The sequence below is a fragment of the Symphodus melops genome (genome assembly GCF_947650265.1).
Source record: "Symphodus melops genome assembly, chromosome: 3".
Taxonomy (NCBI): Eukaryota; Metazoa; Chordata; class Actinopteri; order Labriformes; family Labridae; genus Symphodus; species Symphodus melops.
This window is the reverse complement of record NC_136693.1, coordinates 3,040,502-3,054,794: the sequence shown is the minus strand read 5'-3', so window position 1 is coordinate 3,054,794 and position 14,293 is coordinate 3,040,502. Positions and strand designations below refer to the sequence as shown.

General features: G+C 43.7%; 1 protein-coding gene across 8 annotated transcripts in view; it reads right to left on the bottom strand.

The window, feature by feature from the left end:
• The window catches only part of nav2a (neuron navigator 2a), a 197,221-nt gene that overhangs the window by 56,753 nt on the left and 126,175 nt on the right, over positions 1–14,293 (bottom strand). For 6 of the 8 annotated variants that reach the window (XM_079339368.1, XM_079339363.1, XM_079339364.1 and 3 more), the window contains 4 exons: positions 8,732–8,804; positions 7,876–8,119; positions 7,593–7,649; positions 5,119–5,252 (listed from right to left, as the gene is read on the bottom strand). In XM_079339368.1, the coding sequence (XP_079195494.1) occupies positions 5,119–5,252; positions 7,593–7,649; positions 7,876–8,119; positions 8,732–8,804 (508 nt within the window). Of the gene's footprint in view, positions 1–1,818; positions 2,005–5,118; positions 5,253–7,592; positions 7,650–7,875; positions 8,120–8,731; positions 8,805–14,293 lie in introns of those variants that run through there. The other 2 variants (XM_079339365.1, XM_079339370.1) reach the window with 2 other exon arrangements.

Below are 14,293 nucleotides of genomic sequence, written 5' to 3'. Positions count from 1 at the left end.
GGCACTTAATGCGATCGAGGAAGCACTTTCCTTCAAAAACAAACACACAGCACTGCAGTCCTAACGTCCCCACAGACTGGGTCAATGACCTAATGACCCTGTGCAGCCTTAGGGGAAGAAGCCTGGAAATAAAAACCTCACATTGCCCCTCTTAAACTGCACTACTTTAGCTGTCTGCTTGAGGAAACATGTTGAAAGAATTTAAGTGTTTACGACTCAAGTGCTTAATAACAGAAGTCATTAGAGAATAAAACCCAGAGCAGAAAATGACAGTAGATGAGTAGCCAAAGGGGGAAAAGACCACCACTTAAGTTCCTGTCCACCATAAAAACCTGCCCCCCCCCCCTCTCTGAGCCTCCTGATAACATCAAGGTGTTTTGGGAAATCAACCGAAGTGGACCCGAAGTTCGTTTCATGGATGGTCACACTCGTGTGTCTGCGCGTGTGCGTCAGCGATTGTGTGTTAATGCATGTCTGCAGTTGAGGAGAAAGCATGTAACGTCAACACTTTCCTCTGTGTGTGGACATATGTGTGCATGCATGTCGCATTTAAGAGAGAGGGGGGGGGGGGAGATGTTTGTTCTGCCTGACAACTCTAAATGCTTTAACCTCGGCACAGTTTGCTCCAGTGAGCGGAGCAAACAAACAAACTAACATGCAGTAAATGCTTTAAGAGGTTGCGTCAAATTGGTTGACAGTGTTCAGACATCACAAGCCCTCCAACTGCTCTTGTGTTTGCACCGGTCACAAGACATAAAGCTAAACCTTTCAAGTCAGTAAGTGACTAAATTGCTGACCTGAAAATGCCCTACTTACATACAAATCGCATAAAGCAAGACGGAAAAACATGCCGAGCTGCAGAGAAAGTTTCCCACATGTGCTGCACAGAGAGAGCATTGTGAGAGAGATTCTCCTTCGTCGGTCAGCTTCATTTCATTCATCCCCATTTGACGTTTAATTTGTCAAATCTGCACAGATCACATCAGATTGGCACAGAGTTTGAAGCCGCAGGTGTTTTGCTTACTCATCGCGCTGTGATTTCAGCAGCCCGCTCTCTCCTCTTCGCTCGCCCTCCTCAGTCATTGTGCTCCAAAAAGTGAGAGGGACAGCCGGCTTTTGTGCCGAGTCTGAAACTTTTTAAAGTTTCTCCACATGAATACACTCAAATAGTGACGCTACAGCTCATCAGATTCAGAGAGGCTATTCATGTAGCAGAGGCGCTGGCAGTCATACGAACACACGCACACACACACACACACACACACACACACACACACAGGTGCTCTTTGCTTTCTGTGCCTGCGTCTCTCTGCTCTGCGTCACTTTGTGGACACACAGACTCTGTCACCTTGTGTTAACACGAAGCAGGAGAGAAGAGTCAGGTCTGTCTCCTTACTGTACAGCCGTGCAGTAACGTGTCACAGCCATTGACACAGAGCAGATCTGACCCCACAATGGAAGCAGGCTGCAGGTGTCTCTCTAACCAAATGAACATGCAGCAACACAGTCTCACAAGAAGCGTGCGTAACAAACAGACATGACCAGCATATGAGCCGATATGCAATTCTGAGGTAATGAATTAAACTTTTAATTCACATTTGAATGAAACTTGAATCAGTGTTTCACTCCAAGGGAAGCTTCTGTAATCCTTCATGAGAAAAGTTCACACTAAGTGACCTGAAAGCCTCCAGTTTAACATCTTCCACAACATAACCATCAACAAACTAGTAAAACAAAGTGTTACATTTAGAGCTCAGGTTAAACATCTGAGCCCACACACACAAGTTTACAACCAGCTACACAAGCATGCTGACAAACCTCATGAGTGCTGCAGACGTCCAGAGAGGAAGAGAGAAAGAAGGAGAGGAGGAGACGGACAGGAGAGGAAAGGAGAGAAGGGAAGAGGTCCAAACCATGGCACAACCATCCAAAGAGTGCAACAGGAGGAGGAGGAGGAGGAGGAGGAGGAGGAGGAGGAGGAGGAGGAGGAGGAGGGGTGCAGTGCAGCGCTGTGGCAGTGGGCAGGAGCTTAGCAGCATGTCAACAACAGGGTAAGGAGGAGGGGGGTTCAAAAGAGAAACTCATACCTGATCTTAATTCTAATGCCTTCAAGTCTTTAACTCACATTCACACTCTCTCACACACACACACACACACACACACACACACACACACACACACACACGGTCATGACTCTTTTAAATGAGTGAATCTGATTTCTTTGTGGTCGTTTCGAGGAACTTTGCTGACTCAATCCAGTCAAGTCCATTTAATTTGTGTATTTCCAAACATAACAGAAGTTGAGTCAGTGGCAGATCAATGTAGAGCAGCTTCACGCTGCAGCTCTTTATAATGTCAAATAATGAGACCAAACAAAGTGAAGGCAGTCAGCGACGAAAAGACTCCTCGAACAAACAGAAACTTTAAACAGAGACGGAGTGAGGGTCGGGTGGCTGTCAGCCTCTATGTAAAACACCTACAGTGAATAACAGATACTTGACTTTAATATGTTTCATGTTCTGTACCAGGGCGTCATCTCTTTATACAGTATACTACTTCTCCCCATGCTAACAAACGTCTACAATTACTGCTTCCTCTTTTACGGCTGATCAGAGTTACATCACTATGATTGTTGGTGGCCCAGTGTTTAGTGTGCACGCCCCGGGTTCAAATCCGCAGGTCATTCCCCGCTCCCTCTATCCCACTGATTATCAACTCTATCCACTGTCCTGTCTCTACGATAAAGTAAGAGCCCCCCCACCCTGAAGCCGTAGAAAAAAAGGCTCCATGTATATCAGTGTGCTTCCTGAAAGCACGTGAAACATCGACTTTATACACCCATGCCTCGCTGTATAGCTCGTTAGCCCGTGTGTGGGAGTTGTATCCATCTTTACCTCTTTTTCTCAGCATAAACTAAAAGTCTCATTTCCTTTAACCGACATGTTCATCAACGTCAAACTTTACATTAAAAGTTCCCTTTCTCCACATCAGAATAAGTTCCCCACAGTGCTGGTCCCTGTTAATTTGTCACTGTTTAAACACACACACACACACACACACACACACACACTTTCATGCCAGTGATTCTCTCTCTGTCTCTCTGGGCGGTCAGAACTCTCTGTCTCATGCAGGGTAATGAGTTTAGACTGAGAACACTAACACAGTCTATATAAAGCTTTGGCCCACTGAGCTGTGACAGAAGCTATTTCAACACTGCTCTAACTAAATAAAAAACTGTCAAACACACACTGTGTGTTTGCTGCGGAGCATTAACACTGTGCAGAGGGAGTTAAACTGGGTCAGAGCAATTTGGAATAAACTTCTGAGTGTACAAATCGAACAAATGAAATGCAAACACAAGACAGATAATACGTCTGTTCAGGATTCTCACAGAGTGAAACACTGTGCTGCTTCTGTCCATTTGCCCTTTTCATTTAGTGCAAACTATCTTTATTTGATGGATGGCCCCTTGACATAATCCATCTAGTTTTTAAGGGGGTCCAATAAACCCCCCCCCAACAACAGTACAGTTTAATACAGACACAGTTACATACAGTATACACACACATAAAGGCTCTTTAAGATACTTAATTAATCCTGTGAGCCAAAATTCAGCTTTCCACACATAGGCTGAGATACACACACACACACACACACACACACACACACAAGCATATGAACTTGTGGAGAAAGGGGGCTGCTCATAGCGAGCGCTCCTGAGCTGCCGGGGGGGGGGGGGGGGGGGGGGGTTCTGTGCCTTGCTCAGGGGCACCTCCACAGTGCTCAAAGTGAACTGGCCCCTCTCTAGCTAACAGACCAATTTCAAGATTTTTTTCCACACCAGGTTGAACCGATGACCCTCCGCTTCCCTACCTCAGCTCCTACAGACTGATCAGCGGAGTGGGGACTGTGTTTTTAATGAAAAAAAGACTTCATGCACACACAGCACTGAAGCCCTTCCACGTTGATTTCGTCCTCTTGCAGCATTGAAAGGGACAGAGATGACATTTTAAAGGAAAATGAATTATAAAGCCTGCCGTTTGACATTCCGGGTCAGTTTTTCGGTCAATTCAACAACCATAATTCAACGTTTTACAACAAAGTCTTCTAAATTTTGCTCCCGTAAATACATGCGGCTCCATAACAATAGCAGCTGAAGCCCGAGGGTACGCTCGGCCTCAAATCAAATAACAAACTGACAGAAGAAAACAACTACATTTCCTGGAATCAAGTTGAAAATAATGTGAAACCAGAGGAGAAACCTGCTGACTTCCTGAACTTTAAGGAGGAACTTTTGTCGTAACTGGGGATAAAACATCCAACCCGCCCGACCTCAAGTAAATGTGATTACTTGTTTTTAAGTCACTGCATGACCCTTCTAGTTTATCATCATTTTTAACCCCTTACATCCCAACAAGACCACTTCAGTCCTCGGAGCAGTCTCTCCTTGTTGTCCCCTCGAGCTCAGCGTAAACTCAGTGCCTTCTCAGCTGCTTGTGGAATAAATTGCCTCTCCTCTTCAGAGGCGCTAACTCAATAAATTCATTGAAAACTCCTCTCAAAACTCACCTTTTTGTCCCCTGGCCTTTGAAATAATGGGAAAGTAATATTGGTACATCCCCATCTAGGTTGCATTCAATTACTGCATTTACTTCAGCATCCAACAACTGAATGTTTGTTATAAAAGCAGCCAGAGATAATCTTCTTTCTTCCAATATAAAATGTTCAGGATCGAATGAATTAACCTTTTTAAACATTAAATGAGGCCGTCCGTTCCCTCACTGGAAATATCTCGATTCTGTGCTCATGCATTTCTTGCTGTTTTTCAAAATAAGTAGTTTGAGTGCACGCTGCATGCTGGGGGCTAGTCATTATTTTTTGGCACCGTTTTTTAAAACCTTCTCTTCTCTTGGTCTCAAAGCAACAGAGCTCACTACCGCAATAACAAAAAGCACCCAGAGGACTCACAGATAACCTTTAATTATCCGCAATATTACTTTAAACTCTCACACTTCAGCTGTGTAAATCTGCAGCTGTAACATACACTCAGTGTTACGATGCTAGAATTGTAGCCAAAATCTAGCCGAGTGTGAGTGCGTGTTTTGACGTGAGGCCTACCTTTGTTCGGGTGTGAGTTGGCTTTGGTCTTGTCGCTGAAGCCCTGACTGCGTCGGTTCCCGGCAGCACTGACCGAGCCTCTCGGAGGGATGTCACCGCCGGCAGTGGACACCCTCGCAGAGGGGCCGGGAAGTCTGAAGGAGAGAGTAAAGGGAGAGACAGAGAGGAGAGTAGAAGAAGGAAAGGGGGCATAAACAGGCACACACATTAGGTTTGTTACAGTCAGTGATGGAGGTGAAAAGAGTTTGAGGGAGGAGATTCAGTTTAAAGCCCTTATCCAACACACTGCAGGAACACATTTGGGTTTACGCAGGTTTAAAACTCTTTCTGCTGGGACAAGAACACATCCAGTCTCAAACCGGAGGGTTTCGTTCAACTCGGATAGAGATGACATAGAGCCTGCATCCTATTGGCTAGGAGCATTTGCTACAAACCAAACAGCAGCAAATTGATGCATTACGTTTATTATTACTGTCTGGTAGGATGTGCAGCCCAACATAAAGCTAACAAGCCCTCAGGTAGAGCGACGTATGTCATGAAAGAGGAGAAATATATCTTCTGTGTTTGTTAAGAAAAATGTTGAAAAAGTAAAAGCCGTTGTTTAGTCTCCCGCTCGAGCACCGATCTGGCTTTTGTTTTTTGATTGACCGACATGAATGAGATTTTTATGAACTGCTGATAATCACCTCTCATGACCTAATATGTTGATTCAAAGGTGCAGATTTCTGCCTTTGACTTGTTGTTGATCTGCAAGGTCGAGTCCACTTCACATCAATGACTGAACTTACCACTCGGGGATACTGAACGCAGCTGTTTACACCCTTATTTATGGGCTTTTATTGAAGAGACAACACAGTGGACAAAGTAGAAATTGAGGAGAGAGAAAGTGCAGGAAAGGAGCCACAGGCTGGACTCGAACCTGCTGCCGCCCGTCTCGGGGGCTACAGCCTCATACTCTAAAAGTCATTGTCTTAGATGAGAGTTCACCAAATGTAAACTCAGCCATTGTATGCTTTTCTTGCCCCTCCTCCTGCTTTGTACCCACAGTAATCTCATGATGAGCTCCCCGCAGCGTGGACGTGTGCGTGCGGGTCGGACGGGCTGACTGAGAGCAGCTCCCCAGGGGACTCTGAGCTCACCAGCTTCAGATTACAAGTCCTGCTGCTTTATTTCCTCACATGGATTAGACCGGATACACTAGCCAATTTTTTGACACCTTAGTAACATATTGTGAGACCACGGTGAGCTCTGTTTATGCGGAGGTGTAATCTAACCAGGCCATGACACATCCACTGCTAATGAAATGCTAATTCAGCATCATCGTCAGCATCCTGGGATGGCGAGGCGGATGCTGATAAGCAGATCACAGCTCCCCCCGCTCTCTTTCTGCGTTCACATACATTAAATAAACACTCATTTCCGGTGTGTCGTTCACGTTGACTGGCTGTTAGTTATCTCGCTTTAATAAGGTTTACCACATTGTTTTGTCGAGCGCAGCCAAAGATGATGTGGCGGTACCATTAAGTCTACCAGCCTCCCTCTGTGGAGCAGATTTAAAGAAAAGTTCACTGTAATGGTTGTAAAAATGTAAACACACCAAAAATCAAAACTTGAATATGGGTGATGATGGTTCAAGAGTTGATTTATACTGACCAACGTGATTGAAGTATTTAATTTATGCAACTGCTGCACACTGACTTTTTAAAAATTTTTTTGTTAATGCTGCTTATTTTCAGGTGAAGCTGAGTGTTTGGATGCAGAGCACAGGGAGAGTTGAAGCCCTCCATCTTGTAGTTGCACATGCTGACCAGTAGGGGGAGCTATTGATTTGTTTTTTTCGGGAGAGGAGCTGCTTTGGGGCAGGTGCAATGCAAACAGATTCTGGGATGAACGGCATGCAAAACCACAGCGGTGATCTTTGCTCAGATGAACAAACAATAAGACAGAGCATGCTGAAAGATGAATGTAAATGCAAAAAAAAAAGTCGAGAGCCTCAACAAAGCTCAGTTTGAAGGACACGTATTATAGATGCAAACTCCAGCCGCAGATTATTTTTGTGTTAATTATTAACGTCACATTATATGGGGGATGTGCTTGACAAGCAAACCCCCATACACACACACACACACACACACACACACACACTTACTTAAGGGTTATCTAAAGGTCTTTCACAGCCCATTTAGCAGGTTTGCCAAATGAGGCACGCTGCCAGACAGACAGCCCGTCCCAAAACAGAGCCCGCAGCTTTCGTTCCTATCAGCGAACACTACCACTCATGCATAATAGATAGTGCTTGTGGTAGAGATTGCCCTTAATCACAGACATTAGTTTCATTCCGGTACAGTGAAATGTTATCCTCGATTAGGGGCAATTTCTACCTTCCCACTTCCAGGAACAGAACAGGACAGGAAATGTTCAGGAAGAGGAAAGAGAGGGAGGTGCAAGAGAGGAGAAATTCACCAGAAGCTGACCTAGAGGTCTTTTTCTGACCAAGGGAAAACTTGAGCAGTTTACTCTGAGAGCCATCCCTAGAGGAGAAGAAGAAGAAGAAGAAGAAGAAGAAGAAGAAGAAGATATGGAAGAGGACAGAGACAGAGAGGTCAGGTTTACGATTATAAATGACAGGAAGTGGTAACAGGACAGATTGAGATGACAAAATGATGGATTAGAACTTCGGAAACAGCAAGAAAGTGAAGAATCCGAAGACAAACTTTGAGGATATTTCTCATATTTCAAACTCCCAGTGAGGCTCACCTGGACTGCATCTCGGCCTGTGCTGCTTTCTGGGCTGTGGTGGCAGGAGTCCCATACGGAGAGTGGCTGAGCTGTGCGGGGGCGCTGCTCTGATGGCTCAGGGGAGGGTGTGTGCTCTGAGGCTGGGCGGCGGAGGGGAGAGAAGGCTGGGAGTTCTGCCGGTGGGCCTGCTGCTGCTGCTGTTTGTAGCGAGACAAGCTGAAGAAGAGGCCGAGGATGGCTTTCAGATTACCATTCCGAATCTCTGGAAAAGAAAAAAAAAAAAAAAAAAAGAAGAAGGAAAAAGCTGATGAAGTTATGACGGATGGATACAAAAAGATTCAAGTCAGGATGTTGGTTCTGGTGAAGTTCTGTCAGTTTAGGCATGCATAATATCTATATATGCAACAAATCAAAACCTTTTGTGATGTTATTCTCTTGGATGGTGGATAGAGTCAGAAATCAGGGTGAGCGAGAGAGCTTTCTGGTAAATGAGTCTACGTGGGTGTAAAAGCCTCCATCCATGATGTTTGGTTTTGATCGTGGTTTCTGGTATTACTGCAGTCTGCTCGAGCTTATAGGAGTGAAATGTAACTCTGACACATGGGTACTGCATTTAAAATGTAAAACATTGTAGACAGCTGTCTCCCTCCGCCCTCTCCTGCCTAGAGTCGGCGTGGGTGCAGGTTGGCTAAACACTGAAGCTTCAGCTCGATATCGTTCTGTGCTCTAACCTCTCTCCATGTTTCAAAGCATCCGTCCTAAATGGAGAGATTGCCAGTAAAAATACTTTCCTTTCTTTAGCTTTCTTTCTGTAACACAAAGGACATTTGTTCAACTTGGATTCCAGCTGTAGAAGTTGAGGAGGGCAGCTTACCCTCTGCAGACAGACCCTGGATGTTGACTCCTTTGGCTGCCAGAAAAGTGAGGCAGGCATCGATGTTCTCAATCTGTACGGAGAGACACACACAGAGACACAGATGTTAGACAGTGCACCTAGAACATTTCCATTTCAATTTGCATATCTGAATAATGTGAGGAAGCACGCTTAACCTGAGCGAGCAAAGGAAAAGCTAAATGAACATCAATAAGGGAAAAATCAGGCAGAAATGTAGCTGTTATAATTTCTCAGGGTAAAGTCAGGAGTACTTTTGGAAAACATTAACATCAAAAACGGGGCCGTGTTGAAGGGCACCTTGAAGTGAACTGGCACCTGTCCAGATGTGGTCCACACCAGGATCTGAGCCTGTAGCTCAGTCCCTACAAACGTACTTTTTGACCACCTAATTATCATGCTTGGATCTTATTTGCAGAAATTGGATTTCATGTGAGTTTTTGTTTTGTTTCCAGTGTTTTATAACCGATCTGGAGACGGTAAAAAGTTTGTTGGATCATCTCAAAAAAGGCTCTAAATGTGCTATAATGTAGCATTGAGTTGCTACAAGTATAAAAAAATGTGGCTCCTCAAACTGATATCAGAGAAGTAGATTATTCAGAGACTTATCAAATGTTGACTTATCAAAAGTGATGAGATAAGTGGCTCCATCAAAAGTTGTATGAGTGATTAAACTACGTGACAAGCTGCACATCATACAGTTAGTACCAACAAACCTGTAATGGCAGACATGAAGAATAAAGACAAACAAACACATGTTGGAACGAACAGCTTTACATGAAGTGACTTCTCATATGAGGTGCTTTGTAAAGCTCTAATAAATCCTGCTTTGACTTTGTCACCACCACTTGGTGACACAGTCAAAGCAGGATTCAAACCCTGCAGACTTTTGTCAGCAGATCCACAGAGGAGCAAACCACCTATGCCAACTCAGTTGCTATGACAGCAGCCTTGGCAACCTGAGCGGACTGCTGAGCTGTCACTGGACGGCGGGAGGATTTGATAGGCAGACGGGCTTTGTTTAGAGCCCATGTGACCCATTATATCCAATGAGCCTGTGTGCCTGCCAAAGTAAACCACACACACCAGTCATCAAGCAGTCACTGCACACAAATGATAGTGTGATCAAAGTTTACCAACTGATGCATCCGATAAGCAAACGCACCAGGAACAATGTAATAGGCATCAATATGGCACAGCCGCTGCTCTCTCTCTCTTCACATACAGAGGGAGACGATAAATCTGCACTCCAGGCAACGCAATTAACTCCAGAATCAACTGTCAGAATCACTTTAAAGTACGTACAAAAGTTAAAGAGACTCTGTAAGAACGACATTTATTACACGCCAGGATAGATTTATAACACACTGAAGTGTAACAGCTTAAACATAAGCTGAAAGTGCAGATACAGATACTCCGTGTGGTTTCTAAACACATCTGAACTGAGTCTTTTGTAACTGTGGCTCAGTGTGAGCCGAAGTCAGGAAGGTCCCGCTCACTAAAGATTAATGACATGATTATATTTAATATGCAGAGACTAAATATAGCCTGACCTACAGCTCTCTCCTGATCGGAGGTATCCGGCTGTGAAGTGCAGAGCTGAAGTAAGAGCTGATTTACATGGGCTCGTATTCAAATAAGTGAGATACTGAAAGGACATCCACGAGTGTGCTATTCAATCTCCAACTTCAAATTAACAAAGTGACTGAGTGTGTAGCTTCTTCGTTAGTGCAAAGACCGTCTTTTAGATCCTTTGCTTCCAATGACAAATCAGTGTTAGTCACAACTGTCACATTATTACCCACTGCTACCACACTTCCTGCAACTTTTAAATCCCAGGAAACGAACTTTACAACGTGACTTCAAAGGACAGTAACAGGAAAAACCTCGAAATATAAGTCCCAGGAACTCGTCTTCACACACACTTTTTCTAAGCACAAGGCTGTCCAACATGACTCAGCGAAATGTTCCCAGGTGCTTTTCTCATGATGGATTAATGTCAAGTCTTTGTAGATACTATACGAAAGAGTACGGCCTTTTACCTGCTGTATATTGAGATAACATTTATCATAAATCAGCTCTAAGTAAAGATTGATTGATGAATATTTCATTTCTTTGATTATTTCATTTTTAATTCTCCTCCTACAGTTCCAGCTCCGTGTCGACCCGAGCCGGTGTTTGTGTGTGAGGGGGCTGAAGGACTTCAGGTCACTGATTGAGTTGAAACAGCAGAGCTTCCCCTGCTGTCATTTCTTTGACCTCTTGACCCCTGAAACAGCTGTTCGGGGAGCTGACATATGCTGGGCCTTCGAGGTGTGACAGCAGACAACCGGGAGGAACAGTCGGAATGCAGACTATGTCTCGACAGGCTCTTTGAAAGTGAACCTCGAAGAAATGCTCCATCACCGTACCCAAAGAGTTGCTTTAACAATCCGAGCCTAAACTTCATCTGAGTGACTCAACATCTGACCCCCCCCACACTGCCCCAAATTCTCCAGTACAGTTGAAGTTTAAATAGCAGCAGCCTGAAGAAAATATGCTTCATTAAAATTCTCCAACATAAATGCCAGCTCTGCCATGCTGAGATGCTCCCAAAGCCCCGCCTCCCACGGGGTATAAATACCAAAATATCATGTCTAAAACCTGCAGAGAGCGAAGAAAAGCTCTCGACCAATCAAATGTCTTACATCCTCTTCAGAGTTTCACTAAGGCTGGCTATAAACAGACAATTTAAAGCCCCGATTTGGAGGGGTGCTGGGGGGGTTGGCTGTATTTGGGATTTGCCATCCGCAACCAATTATTTTCATGTTCATGTGTGAGATATCAATAGGATTATCTTTCTGCCCCCAATCCGGTTTGACCCTCCCCAAACTCATATCGTAAACATGAAGACATGTTTAATAGGGTTTAAGATCTCAGAGTGGATACCTCCATGAACCAATGAGAGCCAGCAGCCCAGGAAGCATCACCAAGCACATGTTGCAGACTTTTACAGGTGACAAACATAAACACAACTTCTCATCCAGGATTTCACTCAAATCCTTTTTCTCATTTGTTTTTTTTCTTTTTCAATGTGAAAACAGAATTCAAATCGACTTGACGTCATGCTTTGAACCACTTTTCAAAGAAGTAATGCAGAGAGTCAACATGTATCACTAATAAATACTCTTTACTCCTCTGTTCTCCCACACTGACGGCTGATAGATAAACAAACAAAACTGAAGTTTAAGTTAAATTAAAAAGCAAACACGATGCTCAAAATATGAATGCAGACACATTTGAAGAGTAATCAAATTTGCAAATCAGGAGAAGATTGAAGAGAAAACGTCTTCAGTGTTGTCCCAAATGTACCGTGTTTTCAGAAGAGGCCCTGAAGAAGAAGAAAAACACTCTGAAACACAAAGCAGCACCTCTGGAAGCTCCTACCTGCCGGAGAGTGTGAGGCGCTCCTCTGCCCGGACTCACACCTCCTGCTCTGCTGCAGCTACAGCAAACAGCCCTCTGAACAAACACAACCCTACATCACACAGCGTCAGAGTGTGTGTGTGTGTGTGTGTGTGTGTGTGGGTGTGTGTGAGAGAGAGAGAGAGAGAGAGAGAAGGTAGGAGGGCGTGTGTGTGAACAGGAGTGTTACGTGTCTGACGCAGGATCTGACTGATAGGAGCTTTTAGAAGACAGATACTGAGCCGATATTTTTAAACCCGTGACCATGTCAAACATCACAAGTCCTGAGTAATGATAGAATCACAGAACAAAGACGCTTCACATGCAGCTTTTTTAGCATCAACACATGTTAAGAATGTATTTCAATGAGATCTATTGTTGTTGGTTTTCCTGTCTTTAATCAAGTGCTGTAAAAAAATAAACAGAATTAATGGATTACTTATGTATTCAGTCGGACTTTGACGATGAGACCAAAACTTCTTCATACAGGTTTCCACAGTGGGAGAAACTTCTGTCTTTATTCAGATAAATAAGTCCTTAAGTATTTGTTTCAGTTTCCATGGTTCCATCAGTTCATATTATTATTGTAGTCTCGTATGTGCTTTAGCAGCTCTCCAGATGTGGAAGCAGGTAACGCTGATTCAACATGAGAAATCAAATAATCAAATACTTTGTGAATATTTTGGAGGGGAATCTGTGTCCCAAACGCCTCAGCCTCAGTGACGTCACCCATCTGTGAAGTCTGAACTCTCTCATCCTCGAACCTTAACTTCAAGCTCCAAAATGAAATAACTCCATTTCTGAAAACGCTGAATAAAATGATAGTTACAAAGAAAAGAACATCTTTTGCAAAAGTCACCATGCAGGTTTTTTTTTTAACTCTGTGTCGTCTCATAGGAACTCCCTTCACTCTGTCCCTTTACAACCTGTTTATCAGGCTGATATCTGATCCGTCAGGAAAACTCAAAATTGTCCCAACATGTTGAAACTCTGATCTCTCAGTCTGACTCTGCGCTGTCGACAGCAGCTCTTCCATTGCCCAGAGCTCTCTGTCATTTGATTTCCACACTGTCAGCTCTTGTTGAATCGGATCATGCAGCATGGATGTGTGAGACCGGGCGTGTGTGTGTGTGTGTGTGTGTGTTTGCCTCAGGTTGTACCCACGCACACTCTCACTCTCTCCTGAGGTTTTACAGACTCCAGCTACCTGCTCACCTCTGACACCTCTTTTGTCTTTTTCTTGACTAAAACTTGTATGCAGACGTTTCTGCTTTGCAGTGGAGTGTGGCTTTTCACAGCTTATTGATGAAACAATAATGCAGTCCAAGCTTTAATACACACCATGATGTAAAATAACGCACATGGACTTCAGGCAGCGTAGTCTGTATTTTTGCTTTGGTAAATACTCGTTGATGAACGTGTAATGTTGTCTGTTAAGTTAAAAGGTCACTTACGAGACGATAGTCGGAGCAATAAAGCTTTTTTTACATTTCTTATCTGTCTTTACTTCTTTAGAAAAGTATATCGACATAAAGTTTCTGTTTTGTCTTATTCCAATGAATTAAGCAACTTAGTTTAGTTTGCAACAAATTGCTAACTTGTAGACTTAAAAAAATCACGGTACGTTTTTTACTGGATGTTCAAGGGGTTGACAAAATACCGTGAAAAAAATCCAATGCATTATGCGACTCCCTCTCTCTCACATTAGAGCCAAACACAGACAGCATTTATTCTTCTTTTATAGTTACAATGTTCAGTCGAGCTGTTGCAGTCACTTTGACGAACACCTTCAGGAGCTGTTTTAATAATAATCAGTGTTGATCGGCTCCAGCAGCCCCCGTGACCCTAAAAGGGAAAAAGCAGTAAAGATGATGGATGTATGGAAGAAAATAAAACTTTTGTTGTTGTTTGCTTGGAAACAGTAATTTAGACTGCTTGGTATTTTTTTTAAGACCATCTTGTGATCAACAGCTGAGCGAGATGGGGATTTCTCTCTCTCTCTGTCTCTGTCTGTTGTGGTATGTTGGACAACATGCATGACAGTGACGCATGATCATTTTCGAAAGTCAGTATGGCTTTTTAGATGTGATATATCATGAA